This window comes from Euleptes europaea, chromosome 8 (assembly GCF_029931775.1).
Source record: "Euleptes europaea isolate rEulEur1 chromosome 8, rEulEur1.hap1, whole genome shotgun sequence".
Classification (NCBI taxonomy): domain Eukaryota; kingdom Metazoa; phylum Chordata; class Lepidosauria; order Squamata; family Sphaerodactylidae; genus Euleptes; species Euleptes europaea.
Window position 1 is genome coordinate 11,163,706 of NC_079319.1, and position 20,155 is coordinate 11,183,860.

Genomic DNA, 20,155 nt, shown 5'->3' on the forward strand with positions numbered 1-20,155 from the left:
GGTTCTTAGGTCAGTTTTGCTGCTTGGTGGTAGAAAGCAAGTAGAAAAGAGGTAAATAAATAAATAAATTTTATTGCGGCTAATATGCCAGATAGAACAGATAAAACAAAAACTGACCATACAGAGTAGATGTTTGCAACCAAGGCCAACAAAATTAGGAATCACCCAATTTTACATAGAAAAGAGGTAAAGGAAGACCTCAAAATGTCAGAGAGGCAAAGGTACACAGTACCAGAGGTCAACAACAAGAATTCAAATAAAAAAGAATTTTGCAAAAATGTGTGCAAAGTTTATGAAAAGTGAAATTGCAAAAATAATTAAATTTGTGTCACCATATGACAGACAATTCATCAATAGTATCAAATGTGTGGGGAAAAAACTATTTACAAAGTCACACGTCAAAAACTGCTTTCGTAATAAGTAACAAAGTCTTAATTCTTAACAAAGTCACACAGCAAAATTGCAGCCAGAAGACAGGAATGTCCTAGAGTCAGTAAATGTTATCCATTTGGTAAATGTGGGAGATGCCGCTTGAAAATAAAGAGTCCTTACCCTTTATAGAATCATAGAGTTGGAAGGGACCACCAGGGTCATCTAGTCCAACCCCCTGCACAATGCAGGGAATTCACAACTACTTCCCCCCCACACCCCCAGTGACCCCTACTCCATGCCCAAAAGATGGCGAAGATGCCCTCCCTCTCATCACCTGCTTAAGGTCGTAGAATCAGCATTGCTGACAGGTGGCCATCTAAACTCTTCTTAAAAACCTCCAGGGAAGGAGAGCTTACCACCTCCTGAGGAAGCCTGTTCCACTGAGGAACTGCTCTGTTAGAAAATTCTTCCTAATGTCTAGACGGAAACTCTTTTGATTTAATTTCAACCTGTTGGTTCTGGTCCAACTTTCTGTTTGTTTTCAAGCGGCATCTCCTACATTTATCATCATACTTAACAGATAACATTTACCGATTCTAGGACATGAGCCCAGTTGTTTCTTACTGATGACCTTTTTATATTCTGATTCTGCTGGAAAATTTTGGTTTTCAATAGATTTGGGCCGTATTAACTGAAGAAGAAAACGAAACTATCAGCCGGCATTCCTGTCTCGTGGTTGTAATTTTGCTGCGTGACTTTGTCGTGACGCGGAGGCAAGCAATGGCAAACCGCCTCTGAATGTCTCTTGCCTTGAAAACCCTACGGGCTTTCATGAAGCTGTGACTTGACGGCGCTTACCACCACCACCAAGGTGCTACAGGACTCGAATCTGGCTCTTCCACCGCAGACCAACACAACAACTCTCCTTAAATGAATAATACTGTGCACGCGTCACTTTATAATTACTTGTGTCCTTTCGATCTAATCATCCCTGTTGTCTTCCCAGGAATTTTCCTGGTTCTCGAGCAGCGAAACCCGTCGCTGAATTTTTCATACAGCCAATTAGACAACAGAACAATCTAGCATAATTTAGTGATAAAACAAAAAAAAATGGCTTTTGCTTCCCTAGAGAGAATATTTTATTGGCTCCTTCACAGTGTGTTACTTCTGAGGAGATTTTGAAAAAAAAAATAGGGGGGAAAGTCTCACCATAGGAAGCTAATTAATTTACCAGATCTTCTCCGTAATTTCCCAGAAGCCTCATAAAACTGTCTTGTTCTCTTTATCTGAAGCTGTCACGTGAGATTAAAGTTATTAATTTTTTTTGTCTTTTGTGTTCTGTTGTCTATTTCAGTATTCCCAAATGAGGGACGAAGTGTTCAAGTCGAACCTGGTGTGCGCGTTCATCGTCCTTGTATTTATCACCGCAATCCAAAGTTTACTTCCGTCCTCAAGGTAAAGGCAAAGATGTCCATAGAACTGTACTATGTATCCTTGTCTAATTAGGTTGGGTCAGGGTGAAGAGCGGTATAACATTTTAAAGAGCTGGGGGGATGATTTAGAAGTAGTTTTGTTGCTCTGGGCACACAAGTATGCATGATTCTGCTCTGGAGTAAGCTGTGGAGGAAGAAGACATCTGTAGGCTTCCAGTGGCTCCAATTGGAGATAAGCTGGCTGGGGCATGTGCCAATTGGCTAGCACCCACAACCTCATCAACACCTGATCCTAAAACTTTGGAGCAGATTTGCAACTTAACAAAAAGACAGTAATCCTATTGCACATTTTAAACTGACTGTAATTTTTCTTTTAGAGATCATGAGCTTCTGTAAGGTTATAGTCTGTTTCACTGGATGCTAGTGGAAGCATGAGCTACACCAGGTGTCCCCAAGGTGGTACCCATGGGCACCATGGTTCTTATGAACACTTTTTTTTGCCCCCGTCAAGTGTTTTTAGGACGTGGGTGGGGCCAGGTAGGGCTTTCGGCCAAAGGGGCTTCTGATTGACTATTGGAGATTTGATTGGCTGTGCAGATTTTTTAAAACATTGCTTTGGCAGCAGCTACCACCACAGCACAAGGATCAGTACTATTTTACTGAAGTTAAGCCGTAGCAATCATCTGGTGGCTGGCTCTGCCTCCTGCGGTAGCCATTATCTGACAGCCTATTGTTGCTGCGCCCACCGTGCCAGGTCAGAATTCCAAATGGGCCAGCAGGCTCAAAAAGGTTGGGGAGCACTAAGCTGCATGTTGAGGAGATCCATTGGTGGGATCATTCAGCTGAGTGACATGCCAATCTGCCCCCCACAACTTCCATGTTGCATTATCAATCCAAGCTTATTTTTCATATGGGGTCCTCCTTGGATTTATTTATTTATTTACATCATTTATACTCCTTTTTTTCCCCAATGGGGTTCCAGTGTGCGTCATTCTCCTCTCCTTCATATTATCCTCACAACAACCCTGTGAGGTGGGTTAGGCCGAGAGTGCGTAGCTGACCCAAGGACATTCTAGCTGTATCTGAAGAAGTGAGCTGTGGCTCACGAAAGCTCATACCCTACCAGAAAATATTTTTGTTAGTCTTTAAGGTGCTACTGGACTCTTGCCCTTTTTGACCAAGGTCACCCAGTGAGCTTCTGTGGCAGGATGGGGATTTGAACCTGAGTCTCCCAGATCCTAGTCCAACACTCTAGACACTAAACCACAGTGGCTTTCTGTGAAGAAGGCAATAGAAACTAGGAAGCTGTTCTTGCCTTAGAGGCAATTGATTGACAGTGAAAACAAAGATCTAGCATCCTGAAGTGAATTTAGCCATACCATCTAGAACAGTGGTTCCCAAACTGGGCTCCACGGAGCACTGGGTGCTCCACAAAACGTCTCCTAGTGCTCCGTGAAGAGATTGGAAAGACAAATACTACTGTCCTTCGGTTTAGTATATAGGTGCTAGGTGAAAATTCGTGCTCTGTGACGAATTTCTCTCCTGAAAAGTGCTCCATGACTCAAAAAGTTTGGGAACCGCTGATCTAGAAGAACCAAACCTCTCTTGTGAAAACTGATATTATTGTGAAGTGCCTACCCTCTGTTTGTTTTTGGAATATCCTAATACCTTTCTGAAATCCAAGTTGACCTGCCTAAACCCTCGTCCTGCCTTTCTGCTGTAAATAAATTCCTGTTGCGTTGAACTTTTACCACGCGCCTCTCTGTGCCATCAAATTTCCGACAGACCTAATTTCCCGGAAAGATCCAAGTCTCCTTTCGATCCATCAAACTCTTCTTGAATCTAACGATTCCCCATCATGCCTCTGCCTAGCTGTTTAGTTTTTAGCGCATAAACATGTCTCAAAGCGTATATCTGTTTTCTCCCCAACAGGATGATTCCGATGGTCATTCAGTTTTCTGTCCTGATTATGCTGCATTCGGCTCTCGTGCTAATCACCACCGCCGAGGATTATAAATGTTTGCCCCTCGTTCTCCGGAAAACTTGCTGCTGGATTAATGAGACCTACTTGGCCCGCAACGTCGTCATCTTTGCCTCTATTATGATTAATTTCCTGGGAGCCATCATCAATATTGTAAGCCTCCAAGAGAACAGTCAGCCTCCATGCGCCAATGGGCAGAGAGTGGGCGGAAAGGGAGAGGGGGGGGGAAAGGATGTATGAATTATTAAGGCGGGTAGTTTTCTCGGCAACAGAAGCCGCGAACAAATGTAGTTGTGAATTGAGGGGGATTTAAATGTAAGTGGGGAGGGGAGTCAAAGCTGTGAAGCATCAGGGAATTCAATCCGCTGTTGAAAGTAGTTTGGGGTCACATGTAGGCAGATTTGTCCCTCGTGAAGATTATCTACTTTTAACAGAAATTCAGTGTGTCTTTTTATTCTCAACAAGCCCCTCGCTGTCAGGCTGCCGATGGCAGTCTGTGATGATAGTGTTTCTCACGGGCGGGCGTAAATAAAGTCTAGATCAGATTAAATTACCAGAAGGCCTTCATTCATTGGTACGCCCTTATCTCTCTGATGTCTAAACAACCATATCCAGAGGAACAGGAAGTTTGTAGTGCCTCCAAGTCCATGGGTGGAAAGATTCTGAATTTTGTGGTTCAGAGCTTGGCTTGGCTTCTGGCAGCCAAATTGGCTGTTGCCCTAAACACATGGTCGGTGCCCAAAACGAGGATGGTCGCCTCCTCATTGATCATTATTCTGAACGCAGACTAGAGGCCGGAGGGAGTTTCTAGCACACCTAGCAACCACATCTCCTTTGACTACTAATAGAGATTTCCAGCACTGCTATCTGCAGGGTTGTTATAAAAATAGCCCAATTATATCCACCCATATTCATCAGCAAACCTCCCAAACTCTCATCAGAATATAAAAGCAGCCATGCTGGATCAGACCAATAGTTAGAGTTGTCAGGCCTCCCGCCAATCATCTCCATTGCCTGCGAGGAGCAGCAGTAGAAAAAATAAAGGGGGAAAAAACACTGGGTACAGCCCGGAAGAGTCTATGGGTAACTCTAGGAATCGCTGAAAACTCTATGGTTTTACCAGAGTTTCTGACGAATCCTAGAGCTACCCATTGACACTTCTGGGTTGTATCCAGAAGTGACAAACTGATATCAGCGAAGTTGCTGGTGTGACCCCCCCCCCTCACACATGTTCTTGCTTGGCCTGGCAACCATACCAGTACTCTATGTGCTATGGCCTCCTACTTCCTACAGTGGCTAGTCATATGCCACAGAGAAGCCCACAAGTGAGACCCACAGCTTTCCTCTGCTAACAGTTCTTGAACATATGACAATCATAGGCATTCTGAACTCTTAAGCTCTCATTTGACTATCATGTCAGCTATAGGCCTATCCTCCATATCCTCTAACTCCCTGCTAAAACCCTCTAATTCAGTGGCCATCACCACACCCAGTGGCAGTGAGTTGCACAAGTCAAACTGCTCGCCGTGCAAACCCTTTGTCAGCCTTGAATCTAACATAAGAACATAAGAAAGGCCATGCTGGATCAAACCGAGGTCCATCAAGTCCAGCAGTCTGGTCACACAGTGACTAACCAGGTACCTCTAGGAAGCCCACAAACAAGATGACTGCAGCAGCATTGTCCTGCCTGTGTTCCAAAGCACCTAATATAATAGGCACACTCCTCTGATCCTGGAGAGAATAGGTAGGCATCATGAGTAGTATCCATTTTTTCTAGTAGCCATGAATACTCCTCTCCTCCATGAACATGTCCACACCCCTCTTTAAGCCTTCCAAGTTGGCAGCCATCCCCACATCCTGGGGCAGGGAGTTCCACAATTCAATGATATGTTGTGTGAGGAAATACTTCCTTTTATCTGTTTTGATAATCTGCTTCCAGTCAGTTTTGTAGCATCTCCACCCACCTGCCTATTTTTCCTGCCTCTTAGCCACTAGCAGTCCAAGCCTTGTAACATTACTCCCCCCCTTCTCCCACTGCAGTCATTATCTGCCTAGTGGAGAGGCTTATCTGCAATTTTCTTCTGGCTTGAGCAGAACAGCGCTCCCTCCCCTCTGGAACAGCGCTCCCCTCCCCTCTGGTTTGTCCCTGACAGCCACAAATCTCCAAGTGGGATTCCCTCTTGGATTCCTGAACATGCAGAACAAGCAGGGCTGGAGGTATTGTCGATCACAGCAGGATCGATGCATGCTTCTGCGCCAGCGGATCCCTGAGTGGATTCATGTACAGATTGAGAGGAAATCCAAATCACTTCAATGCACTTCACTTCTTTCTTATATCACCTAAGCCTCCGTGTGATCTCCTAAAGAGCTTGGTTGTTGTCTGCAATTCCATACCTTCCCATACTGTCTGATTGTATCCTTTTCTGACAGCTGTATTTACAACACCCTCAATTTATAATTGGTGCAAGCTTCAGTAAGAAGCTTGTGCTTTGATTCTGTTTTTAAAGTACTGAAGATAGCTAAACGAAAGCTCCATGTTCAGAAGGATAAAGATAGTATGAATTTGTCTTCGATTAAGCCAGACAATTGGTATATGTCTTTTTTTTTAACAGTTCCTGTTTCTCCAAACCTCGAGAAGCCCAGGCTTGTAGAGAAATCTCCCTTTTCTGTCTCGGGTCCCACTGAGTAGATTTTTTGATCCGCACTTCATGTCCTGGTTCAGAATTAGATACAATCGTACCATTTCGGCATACCAATTCCTAGCTGGCGAGAGAACTGCAGCTTGGATGAGATACGCATTACACTCGCCAATAAGTGCAATTTAAGAAACCAATAATGTCACACCATGGGGTTCACAAATGTCCCATAGGCTCCATCTGGTTTGCTACCATCATAGGGTTATTAAATGGGCTAAGCCATAAGGTTGCCAGACTAGGCATCCTTAGGAAATCATTATACAAACTCAGATCTAATAATACAAACAGTTCAATTATGTCGTAGAGAGTGTCAGAGGATCATGAATGCTGCCTAATGAAATGACCAGCTTATTATTCTGTTATACAGAACAGTGCTGCTTCCAAATGTGGGTTTCCAACAGATTCAATTAGTCCAGAGCATTTTCTCCTTTTTTGCCTTTTACATAGTGGTCTGTTGAATCTCAAAATGATATAAATGCAGGGAATATGTCTGTTCCCTGTGGAATCACAACACCCCTTTAGTAGCAAGTTCACAGCTTTGATTCCCAGCTGCTAAGAAGATTCAGGCGGCTGTTCTTTCAGTTTGGCTGATACACCCACTGTAGGGTTGCCAGCCTCCAGGTGGTGGCTGGAGATCTCCTGCTATTACAACTGATCTCCAGCGAATAGAGGTCAGTTCACCTGGAGAAAATGGCCACTTTGGCCATTGGACTCTATGGCATTGAAGTCCCTCCCCTTCCCAAAACCCTCCCTCCTCAGGCTCCGCCCCAAAAACCTCCTGCTGGCGGCAAAGAGGGACCTGGCAACCCTAACCCAAAAATAGCTAATGCAATCTTGGAGTCTATCAACCAAGGCGTAACATCCAAATCACAAGATGTCATAGTTCCGCTGTACATGGCCTTGGTCAGGCCGCACCTGGAGTACTGTGTACAGTTCTGAAGGCCAGACTTCAAAGAGGATGTGGGCAGAACAGAGTGGGTGCAGAGGAGAGCGACGAGGATGATCAGGGGCCTGGAGACCAATCCCTGTGAAGAAAGGCTGAGGGATCTGGGAACACTCAGTCTGGAAAAGAGGAGGTTGAGTGGGAACATGATTGCTAACTTTCTGAAAGGCCGTTACTTAGAGGAGGGCAGGGAGCTGTTCCTGTTGGCAGCAGAGGACAGGACTTGCAATAATGGGTTTAAATTACGGGCGGAAAAGGTACCGGCTGCATATTAGGAAACATTTTATTTTACAGTAAGAGTAGTTCGACAGCGGAATGTTTTCAGCATTCCCTGTGTGTTTTAAATATCCCCTTTGTCCACAGCTATGGTGTGATTTTGACAAACGGACGCCCTTTGAGAATCAGACTTCCAATTCTTCTGCATCTTTTACAGACATTTGCTCCTACCCAGAGGTAATTCTGAGCGCATTATTTTGGAAACACATCAGTCAGCCCAACTGTTTTTTTGATCCAAAACTTCGGAGGAGGAGATAGGTGGACAATTTCAATAGGGCTGAGAAATAGTGGATGTGTCTACACTACTGAAGTCATTGAAAAGGCCCTTGAACCTTCAAGAGTTCTATGTGCATGGTGGCATTTCCTCACATGCAAGGAAAACCTTTGTGAAACCATAGCAAAAGGAATAACTGGTTACGTATAAGGCCAACTGCTTACATTTCTGGGAACTATGATACCTATGGGTGTGCAAAAAAAAAAAATCGGTAAATTTTGGGTTTATTGGGCCCGTTTTTTGGAAGCCTGAAATAAGCCAAATTCCCATAGTAGTAAATATGGGAATTCAGCATTTTTCAGGTTTCCTGGCAAAATTCGGCCCATTAAAGCATATGGGGACTTCTCATGGCTTTTCATGGGTCCTGGGGAGCATTTTTGCAGGTAGAGGTCCCAAATTTTCAGGATAGCTTGAAGGAACTCTCCTTACAAGAATCCCCAAGTTTGGTGTAGATTGGGTCAGGGGTTCTGATGTTATGGGATCTGGAAGGGGTCGATCCCATCCTCCTCCATAAAGAAGAAATAGTGAAGTGGCCGCGGTCAGATTCTCCATTGGGAACTTTGCTATGCTTCTCTATGGAGGAGCCCGGCCAACTTTCCCACCATTTAAAGCAAAGGGCCATTGAAAGCAACCTACAATGGTGACTCATAAATGAGTTTGCTGTGAAAGCAGGTAGCCAAATGGAATGACAACGAAAGTTCTGATATTCATAGCCAACGCCGGGGTAAATGAATTAGTTAAAAATAGTTGTAATTTGCGCCATGGCAGACTATTAGAACTGATTGTTTCCCCCCCCCCCAAAAAAAAAAAATTCTTTGTTTTCAGTATTTCGTCTTCACTGGTATCCTGGCAATGGTGACCTGTGCCGTGTTCCTCCGTCTCAATTCTGTCCTCAAATTGGCTGTGCTGCTTCTTATGATAGCCATCTACTGCTTCCTGACGGAGACCATTTACGCTTCCCTGTTCCTACAATATGATGACTTCAATCATAATGGAGAGTAAGTATGTACCAAGTGCAGCCTAAATGTCCTTTATTTTAATGGGTCCCACATGTTTTTGATGGCAACCAAATTTTAAGAACATAAGAAGTGGATCAGACCAAGGTCCATCAAGTCCAGCAGTCTGTTCATACAGCGGCCAACCAGGTGCCTCTAGGAAGCCCCCAAGCAACATGACTGCAGCAGCATTATCCTGCCTGTGTTCCCCAGCACCTAATAGAACAGGTGTACTCCTCTGATCCTGGAGAGAATAGGTATGCATCATGACTAGTAGCCATTTTTACTAGTAGCTATGAATAGCCCTCTCCTCCATGAACATGTCCATTCCCCTCTTAAAGCCTTCCAAGTTTAGGGTTGCCAACTGCCCGGTTAGGGTGGGCAATTGTCTGCCAATCAACTGGGCTGCCCTCTGACCAGCTGATGGTCAGCGGGTGGAAGCAGAAAGAGGGAGCGACCCCCCCCCCCCGGCACGTTCCCAGGAACACTCCAGCCTCCCATTCCAAACTGCATGCCAGATAGGTTCCGATCTGGCTTGCAGCATGGAAAAGGAGGCTGGAGCCTTCCTCCGAGCCCTGCTGTGCAGGCCCTCTTAACTCTCAGAGCGTGTACACAGCGGGGCTTCGAAGGCTCCAGCCTCCCTTTCCATGCTGCAAGCCTGATCAGTCCTGATCTGGCTTGCAGCATGGAAAGGGAGGCTGGAGCTTTCCACCTAGCCCTGCTGTGCGCGCACTCCACAGAGTGTGCACGCAGCAGGGCTAGGAAACTGGAAGTGGAATCAGGAGCGCGCAGGAATCCCTCTACCCAGCCTTGCCCATAAGAAGCTCCTGCCTCCAGTCCAGCAGAAACCTGCAGTAAAGCTTTTCCTGAAATTAGGGTTGCCAACCTCCAGGTGGTGGCTGGAGATCTCCCGCCGTTACAACTGATCTCCAGGTGACAGAGATCAGTTCCCCTGGAGAAAATGGCTGCTTTGGAAGGTGGACTCTATGGCATTATGCCCCATTGAAGGCCCTCCCCTCCCTAAACCCCGCCCTCCTCAAGCTCCACCCCCAAAATCTCCAGGTATTTTCCAACCCAGAGATGGCAACCCTACCTGAAATGAACTCCTTCACTCTGCAGGTAGTGGTACTTGGGTCACATGTCTGAATGCCTGCTGTGTCACAGGCTCCCCACTCATAGAAAACTAGCATGTCAGGAAAAAGAGGCCAACATAGACTTCTCCCTAGCAGGCTGTTTTTCTACAAACACAGAAGTTGAGGGTCTTTCTCCCCCCCCAAGCCTGAAAAGCCCTCCTCCCTCCCACCCGTTGCAGACAGTCCAGAAAAAACCTTTCCTTTCCTCCGAGTGTGTAAACAGACCTTCACACATCCACCCATTATTTCTTCAAATAAGGAAAAAGTAAAAATATCCGGGAGAAACACAGACCCTTACCTGAGTCATCTCATATCTAGACAAGATAATTCTGCTGCAGTACTGGAAATATCTCATCACCTGCAAGTGCGAAGCCACAAGGAGAGAAAGGCAGCCTTATTATGGCGCCCCAAATAGGAAGGAGATATGACAGCTGGTATGGTGTGTCAATCTCTGACTGCTGTTACTGTCAGCCTCCCTAGTGACATCTGGCAAGGCGGGAGATCCAGTGGTGTAGAAGTGAAGATTGGATTCAGGCAGAAGGTGCAATTCTTCAGAGAAACTTGTTGTTGTTTTTAATTTACCCCAGAAAGAATACAGCGAAGTGACACAGTTCGAGAGACTGATCAATTTTAGCATGGGATTGTCTGCCTTGTATCATTGGCGGACTAAACCCCTATGGTCCTCTGCCAGAATTATCTATGCTAGTTTTTGGAAGCCCAGTACAATTCCTGATATTACAGAGTGGAATAATAAACGTTCGGATTTTGCACTGATGGACAGACTAACACATCTGATTAACATGAAATCGATCAATGATTTTGTGTTGAAATGGCAACTTTTTTATGATTACTATTCACGTGATAAGTAAACTATTCTGCAGACTAAGAAATTAATGATTTATTATAAGAATATGTTCAGTGAGATCAAGGACATTTTAAATGCTTAGGATACAGATAGAAGTTATGGTATCAGATTTTTTCAAGTTCAGAATATGCTGAGGTTTGGGGGACATAATATGTTTTAGTGAGTTTTAAGATGTTCTAATGTTTTGGATGAAAGATAGAAGCTGTGGTGATAGTCTTTTCTGTTAAGTTTGGATCAAGCAAGAGCCCGGACAATGAAATATGTTTTACTCCTTCCCCCCAACCCACTTTTTCTTTTTCTGTACCCTTTTTTAGAAAATAATAATAATAAACCCCTATGGTCAATGAAAGATCTACAAGGATATCCTTTGTCTACAGATTCATTCATAATACAGTTGGCACCAGCAGGGAACCACTAGACTTGCTGGGTGGGGATCTAATCCTATTTGCCCCATCTTTGCTGGACCACCCACGTCCCTCTCCCCATAGAGCTGCAGCCTGCTTTGCAAATTTTGCGGCAATAGCTGCTCTCCCCTCCCTCCCCCCTCACGGCTCCCAGCTGCTCTTTTGCCCACCCATCATGCAGCAGAAGTGAAAGCTCCACCTCTTCCTTCCTCTAGCTGTCCAACAGCCACCCAAAGGGGACATGGGTTAAATCCTCCTCCCCCTGCCCACCCATCTCCATCCTTGCCACTCTGTCTTCTTGCCTGTGATTCCCCCTGCCTCAATCATTGGGCCACCCACTCAACAGCTAGCCTGCCTGGTTGAAATGGTGGCTCCTCCTCCCATGCCCTCCCCTCTGCCTGCCCCGCCCCCTACCCACCTAGCCCATCAGGTAGTAGCTGGGCCAGAGGTGCATTGTCTCTGCTTCTCTTATGTGGGGAATTCAACTCCCCTCCTTTTTGTTTACATTTGGCATTTTTCTGCAAACCTATATCAGTCCGCACGGGGCCCAGGTTCAGTATTCAAGTTGCAGTTAATAAAAGTGAGAACTTCAGTTAAGGAGCTGCTACTTAGTCAGGCCAACTTAGCAACAAGCCAGCTAACTAACAGCCCATTCCTGAGAATGGGGCTGAAAGTAGATAGGAGGTGGTGTGACCTCGCCGCCTGCTTAAGTGCATGTAATCATGCGATTACATGCATTCAAGCCGGCGACAAGGCCAGTCTCCGCGGCGGCCGAGCACCACGGGACTGCGCCTCCCCCTCTGCCGGCGCGGCCTCTCCGTGGTCGGCTTCCTCACCACTTTTGGCCATTTGCGCCAGCAGCTGGAACAGCAGGCGCAGCCTCGCTGTTTTCAATGGGGCAAAAAGCCCCAGTTATACCCAAAAAAGCCTCAAGATGGCTTTTTTTTAAACGGCACTGGGGAAACGGCTTAGGAAGAGGCACCACTGCGCCTCTTCCCCGCTGTCCCCATACACCTCAGCTCAGGAATGGGCTGTTACAGTGCCTTTCTGAGCAGAGTCACACCCTTCTCAGCCCATCGACAATCAGGACAGTAACTCTTGAAGAAACACAGCAGGCAGACTCTTACTTAGGGGAGAGGAATTCTTACACAATATCATAGGAAATCTCTCTGATAAGAAAAGTGCTCCAGCCATTGCCACTTTTTAATACATTGGAGAAAACATCATTCATTGTAGAATGGTTTGTAAGAGAGGTGAGGGGTTTTTCAGTGATCAAAAGCTGTTTCCCTTTGTTTGCTTTACTCAAATTTCTTATGTCACGACTAACACAGAAAGACTGGCAATCCTATTTCATGTAATCTTATTCTTTTCCTTTTGGATTCTTCCAGCACAGACTTCCTAGGAACGAAGGAAGCCTCCTTGCTTCTAATGGCCATGTTTCTGCTAGCTGTATTTTATCATGGCCAACAGGTAAGGAAGCCAATAGAAACATAGAAACATAGAATTGGAAAGGTCACCTAGTCCTAGGTAGGGCTGTCGATTCGGTTCGTCCCGAACTGAAAAACCGCCAAATTTCCCCCGGTTCGGCGGTTTCGGGTTCGAATGGAACCGAACTAAAAAAAAGGCGGGAAAAGGACGCGCCGAATTTGGTGAGTTTGGGCGAACGCCGAATAAATTCAGCAGATTCGGCGTTCCCTGAACCTGCCTTTTCCTGCCTTTAAAGACCGCCCTGCCCGGTTTCCTGGGAGGCGCAGATCTGTTTAAAGAAGCCCCGTGAAGGCGTGCAGGGGGCCCTTTAAACAGATCTGCACCTCCCAGCTGGGAGGCGCAGATCTGTCCCCCCCCCCCCCGCGCCTTCCAGGGAAGCCCCGTGAAGGCCCCCGGGGGGCCAAATTTTCCCCTGAACTCCGGATCTCGCGTCGAATTTCATGGATCCAAAGCAAGGGAGTTCAGACTTCGGCATGGCCTGAATTTAAAAGGCCCGAATTTTGCCGAAGCCGAACTTTATCGATATTTTTTTTCAACAGCCCTAGTCCTAGGGTTGTCACCGCCACTTACTAGCTGGAGATCTCCTGCTATTACAACTGATCTTCAGCCGATACAGATCAGTTCACCTGGAAAAAAACAGCAGCTTTGGCTATTGGACTCTATGCCATTGAAGTCCCTCCCCTCACCACACCACACCCTCCTCAGGCTTCGCCCCCAAAACCTCCTGTTGGTGGCGAAGAGGGACGTGGGAACCCTACCAAGTCCAATCCCCTGCACAATACAGGAAATTCACAACTACCGCACCACTCCCCCAGTGACCCCCTGCTGTATGCCCAGAGGATGGCAAAAAAAACCCTCCAGCATCCCTGGCTAATCTGGCCTGGGGAAAATTCCTTCCTGACTCCAAAGTAGTGATTGGCATTACCCTGGGCATGTAAGAAAGGGCCAGGAGAGCCAATCACTTACTCATTCCTTCCTGCCCTCCCTCTCATGATCTGCCTGTGAGGGATTACTTAGATGAACACTGAATGCTTTTTTAAACACAGCATGTATTTATGTCTGATTTATATAATTTGTGAATGGTTTCACTGTCTTTTTCAATAGCTGCTTGCTGATTTGCAAGAATAGGGAGAGAGATTTCTAAAATCCCTTCCATCACTCCTTTTGGTGCCAAATGGTACCAAATTGCTTGACTCGAATTATTTACCAAGAAGAGATCCCTTCCTAAAAGAAATCTGTTTGTTTTCCATGGTCAGGATTGCAGTTTTACTGATCTTCTGCTGTAGAGAGCCAGCATGGTATAGTGGTTAAGAGCGGTGGTTTGGAGCAGTGGACTCTGATGTGGAGAAGAGGGTTTGATTCCCCACTCCTCCACATGAGCGGTGGATGCCAATCTGGTGAACTGGATTTGTTTCCCCGCTCTTCCACATGAAGCCACCTGGGTGACCTTGGGCTAGTCACAGCTCTCTTACAGCTCTCTCAGCCCCACCTACCTCACAGGGTGTCTGTTGTGGGGAGGGGGAGGGAAGGTGATTGTAAGTCCGTTTGATTCTTCCTTAAATGGTAGAGAAAGTCAGCATATAAAAACCAACACTTCTTCTAGGCTGAAGACAATTCGTTTAATTTTTTTAAGCTCCCCTTTTGCACTTTAATATTGCTAGACTGCCAAGGTTTGGTTTTTGAATGTGTAAATAAATATCTAAATATCAAAAACATAACAAATGTTTGCTTGCTGAGCACAGCCATGGTGCAGCTAAGATGTGTGTGTGTGTGTGTGTGTGTGTGTGTGTGTGTGTGTGTGTGTGTGTGTGTGTAAAGTGCTGTCAAGTCGCAGCCGACTTATGGCGACCCCTTTTTGGGGGTTTTCATGGCAAGAGACGAACAGAGGTGGTTTGCCAGTGCCTTCCTCTGCACAGCAACCCTGGCATTCCTTGGTGGTCTCCCATCCAAACACTAAGCAGGGCTGACCCTGCTTAGCTTCTGATATCTGACGAGATCAGGCTAGCCTGGGCCATCCAGGTCAGGGCGCAGCTAAGATAGGGGGAGGCAAACACTATCAGGCTGTGTAAGAACACGCACGTGCAAAAAAAATGTAACGTGCTGTGCTGTTAGAAAGGAATAGTTGAAGCAACCTTCTAAACAGCCACAAACAGGTCAATGAACAGACAAATGGTCTATCCAAGATCAGCTCCTTTTTCACAACTGGTAAACAGGAGGACATGGTTGTGACCTGGATAGGCTAGGCTGGCCTGATCTTATCAGATCTCAGAGGCTAAGTAGGGTCCGTCCTGGCTAGTACTTGGATGGGAAATCACCAAGGAATACCAGAGACAAACAATGGCAGACCACGTTGTTTAGTTTCTTGCCTTGAAAGCCCTCCTGGGTTGCCACAAGTCAGTTGCAACTTGACAGCACTTTACACACACACAAACGGGACATGAATCCAACTGGTAGATGTCAAAGTATCCTTTGTTAAAAATAGACCTCTCCACACATGCATTCCCTCTATTTTACATGTCTACGGGAGGAAGAAGGGTTGGTTTATAGATGCCGACTTTCTCTACCACTTAAGGGAGACTCAAACCGGCTTACAATCGCCTTCCTTTCCTCTCTCCACAACAGGCACCCTGTGAGGTAGGTGAGGCTGAGAGAGCTCTAAGAGAGCTGTGACTAGCCCAAGGTCACCCAGCAGGCTTCATGTGTGTAAGAGTAAGGAAACAAATCCAGTTCACCAGACTAGCCTCCGCCGCTCATGTGGAGGAGTGGGGAATCAAACCCGGTTCTCCAGAACAGAGACCACCGCTCCAAACAGCGGACACATGGATACATGTGGATTCTCTTGTTGCATGCAGTTTTACCCTTGGACTGATGTACAAAAGACTCCCAGACGAGACACCACCTAAGGTCTTCTGAGGAGCAGACCACCTAGTCCTTACCAGCTGAACTGGACTGTCTGCCTTCAGACGGTTCTTTGTGCTGCAAAACATTGTGGGAGAATCAACCGTTCTGAGCAGAATGTCCCTGAGAATCACGATAGGGATCTACACTAAACAAACCTCAGAGATTTCCCTTCCCGAAAGCAGGGTCTGCTAGCGAGTCTTTATAGACGCCAATAAATTCTGAAGTAATGTGCAACCCTAATGCTAGCCAAGCCATCTTTATAACTTAATTTGTCTTGGTAAAAACGTGAACTGGCCAAGAGAGTTGGCTCGCTTTCTCCGAGATTTATATCTCCCGCAGCCAATATGTCTGGAGGATGAGTTCTGGGAAGCCCCAAATTAAGGGCAAGTGGGAGCTTAATTAGTTATCTCTGGCACTGGGATCAATCATAATCTTCTAAGCCAGGAGTTTCGCGGAACAAGAAAGCGATAGTTTCCGAATCTGAACGTGATCATTCTCTTAAAGTCGTTACGCTGCACTTTGGCTTTTTAGAGGCATGTTAAAACCACATTAAAACAAAACAAAAAATAAAATAAATGGAAAGAGGCAAGCCCGGAGTGTATAACGGGGTTGTTGTTTTTTTCATGCTAAAAGGTTACAAGTGAGCTACAATTGGCTTGGATAGCTGGATGTTACTCCCGAAAACCATGGGCCCTCTCGCCTGTGCATTTGTGGAGCCGCTCCAGAGGACCTAATTCATTACACCTTATTCTGTCCTCTTTACACAGAGCCCAGATCTAAATTTCTCGGAGCATTCCTAAAGGGCCTAAATCATTTTCCAGATCCAGAGAAGCTGCTCTTTCTCCTATCAGACGCCCATCCCTATGTTTCCCACAAAGTTTCACTCTTTGCTTTAGCAGCCAAGAAAATCCGAGCAAAAGCGGTTTTTAATCAGGGAATTTAACATATTTAATTACTAGCTTCTTGGGGGTCAGACTGTTTTAAAGTTATTTCAGTGTTATTTTATGTTACTTTAATGTTATTTTAATGATTTGTACGATAGATTGTGATGGCCTTCAGCCACAAACAATAAACTTTATTACACAAGTGAGCTACGATTGAAACGAACAATGCAAAATATCAATTGAGGAGTGGTACCCAAAGCATATATATATATATAGAGAGAGAGAGAGAGAGAGAGAAAGTACCACTATACACCTGAATATAATAAAGTATATAATTTCCAAAAAGGTGATTTATAATTTTAAATATCAACATAATTTCCAAAACACTTCTTTCAAAACAAAGCAAACCAATACAGGAGAATCTTGACTGCTCCGCTGAGTCTCTCTGATTCTAATCCTGTTTCTTTAAAACACAAATACAACATTTCCAAAATAAGTATACTTAACCTATACTTTCACATCTATATATTTAAACACAAATAACATAACAAAGTTTACCCAAGCAGATTATTCTGTTTGAATTGGCAGACCACGCTCGTCTGGGCTTAGCCTCTCTTTCGCCAAGGTCTGCAACCAAGCACCATTCTAGATTCCCCTAAATCTGTTGCAAATTGATTATCCATACTAAAAGGTAACAAGTGACTGGTATGGCCTGATCTTGTCAGATCTTGGAAGTTAAGCAGGGTCAGTATTTGGGTGGGAGACCACCAAGGAAGACTCTGCAGAGGAAGACAATGGCAAACCACCTCTGCTTCTCACTTGCCTTGAAAACCAGTTGCAGGGGCCGCCATAAGTCAGCTGCAACTTATTTATTTATGTATTTATTTATTACATTTCTACCCCGCTCTCCCCAACCCGAAGGTCGGGCTCAGAGCTGCTCATGATAGACTTGACAGCACTTTACACGCACAAGGTGGGGAGGACATGATAGAACTTTTAAAAAAGTATGCAGAGCATAGAGAAAGAAGAAGAGTTTTTATGTGCAGATTTTTCTACCTTTTAAGGAGACTCAAACCAGCTTACAAACTCCTTTCCTTCCTCTCCGCACAACAAACACCTTGTGAGGCGGGTGGGGCTGAGAAAGCTCGGAGAGAACTGAGACTGGCCCAAGGTCACCTAGCAGGCTTCATGTGTAGGAGTTAAACCCGGTTCTCCAGATTAGAGTCCACCGTCCTTAACCACTACACCTTGCTGGCTTTTTTCCTACCTATTGTATAGTACCAGAACTAGGCATCTGTGAAACAAGAGTATTCCACACTCCTCTTAGCACCCTCAATGGCAACAGGAAATAGCAGTTGGAAATGGGAGATCACTCCCCAGGCCCGCTTGATATCTCAGGTAGGGCTGTCAAAAAAAAAAAAATTCGGTACAGTTCGGATTCGGCCGAATTTGGCCCTTGTGGGTTCGGTACGTGCCGAAGTCCGAACTCCCCCACTTCGGATCCGTTCAATTCGGCGGGAATTCAAAGTTCGGAGACAAGTTCGGCCGAATAAAGCCATTAAAAACACAACCGCGCCTTTCCGTGGCTCTGGGGGGGGCATTTTTGGGCTTAGAGGTCCCAAACTTTTGGCAGAGCTTCAAAGGACGTTTATTGAAAGACTCCCCAAGTTTTGTAAAGATTGGGTCAGGGGGGGCTGAGATATGGGCCCTGAAAGGGGTCCCCCCACCCTTAATGTTGTGCATCTCTCAGCAGAGCTTGCCGCCCACGCACAAAGCTCCCAGCCCGACAACAGCGGAGAAATTAGCAAAACAACTGCAAACACAACCTTGTTAAACAACACCTTTGCAACACACAACTGAAACCTCCCCCCTCAAACCAGGGAGCGAGAGACTCGAGGGGGAACACACACCCCAGGCAGAACTGACGAAAGCCCCCTTTGGCTTCCCCCCCACGCACAGAAACTGCTCCCTCCCCACACACACACAGACTCTGCTTTCCCACACACACACACACATACACAGGAGAAAAATTATAGATTAAAGCCCCCAAAGGGGTCTTACTGTGGCTGTCTTCTGTTCCATCAGGACGGGCTGTAATCCAAGATGATTCCAATTAGGCACGGAACGTTTTGCTCTGGAGAGATGCACACAGGATCGGATCGGCTGCCCCATTCATCCCAATAGGGGAAAGGGGAAAGGGGAAAGCCCATATCTCGGGACCCCCTGACCCAATGTTCACAAAACTTGGGGGGTTCCTTAAGAAGCTTAATCTAAAGTTCCAGTGAAAGTTTTGTGTCTGCACCCCCAAAAATGCGCCCCCTGCAGCCATGGAAAGAGAAAAGGGGGGGAGGCGATATTTCTGCCCCCACTGAACCCATCTTTACAAAACTTGGGTAGTATCTTAAGAATAATTCACTGAAGCTATGCTAAAAGTTTGGGGGCTATATCCCCAAAAAAGCGCCCCCTGCAGCCACATAAATGGAAAAGGGGGGGAGGGAAAAGGGGGAGAGCCCATATCTCGAGACCCCCTGACCCAATGTTTACAAAACTTTGGGGGTATCTTAAGAACACTGGTCTGAAACTCCGCTCAAAGTTTGGGATTTGTACCCCAAAAAATGCGCCCCCTGCAGCCATGGAAAGAAAAAAGGGGGGGAGCCCATATCTCGGAACCCCCTGACCCAAAGTTTACAAAACTTGGGGGGTACCTTAAGAAGCTTCATCTGAAGTTCCAGTGAAAGTTTTGTGTGTGCACCCCAAAAAATGCGCCCCCTGCAGCCACAGAAAGGAGCGAATGTGCACAAGCACCCCACACGCACACACGAGGATTTCGCTCTCTCTCTCTCTCTCCCTGGCCGGGCCGCACATCAGCTGATTCCTCCAGTACTCAATCCTGACTGATTGGCCAGAAGAAGACCCAGCTTGCCCACCGATTGGCCGGGGGAGGAGAATGCTGCTTACTGACGGTTATGCTGCTTACTGACGGCCGAATTGGCTGAATTTATTCGCGAACTCCCGAACTCGCTGAATTCGGCCCCCCCGGTTGCCCGCCAGTTTTGAGTTCGGATCCGTCCGAACAGAAAAGCAACGAATCAGGGGAAATTCGGTTGATTTTCAGTTCGGACCGAACCGAATTGACAGCCCTAATCTCAGGGACCTACGAGGGGACTCCCTTTTCCTGATGTGTGGGGCACACTGGAGGGAGCACAGCAGGAATTCTTCCTCATTCCTTTTAGCTCCATGGTGTGAACACAGGCAGTGTGGTGTAGTGGTGAGAGTGGTGGACGAGACCCCTGGGTTGCCAGTGTTCAAATCCCCACTTCTACCATGGAAGGTCACTGCGAGACTTTGGGTAGGGTTGCCAACCTCCAGGTACTAGCTGGAGATCTTCCGATGTTACACTTGATCTCCAAATAGTAATTGACGGAGGTCTTGTTGCAGATATGTATGCATAAGGTGTGTTTGTTGAATGTTGTATGTTTTGCTTTGGGTTATTTAAAAAAATAAAAATTT

At 46.1% G+C, this 20,155-nt stretch overlaps 1 protein-coding gene across 2 annotated transcripts in view; it reads left to right on the top strand.

Moving 5' to 3' along the window:
* ADCY8 (adenylate cyclase 8) overlaps positions 1-20,155 on the top strand; it is a 139,458-nt gene that overhangs the window by 101,449 nt on the left and 17,854 nt on the right. For both annotated transcript variants that reach the window (XM_056854245.1, XM_056854247.1), the window contains 5 exons: positions 1,727-1,827; positions 3,738-3,939; positions 7,789-7,878; positions 8,801-8,973; positions 12,761-12,842. In XM_056854245.1, coding sequence (XP_056710223.1) covers positions 1,727-1,827; positions 3,738-3,939; positions 7,789-7,878; positions 8,801-8,973; positions 12,761-12,842 — 648 coding nt within the window. The remainder of the gene's footprint in view (positions 1-1,726; positions 1,828-3,737; positions 3,940-7,788; positions 7,879-8,800; positions 8,974-12,760; positions 12,843-20,155) is intronic.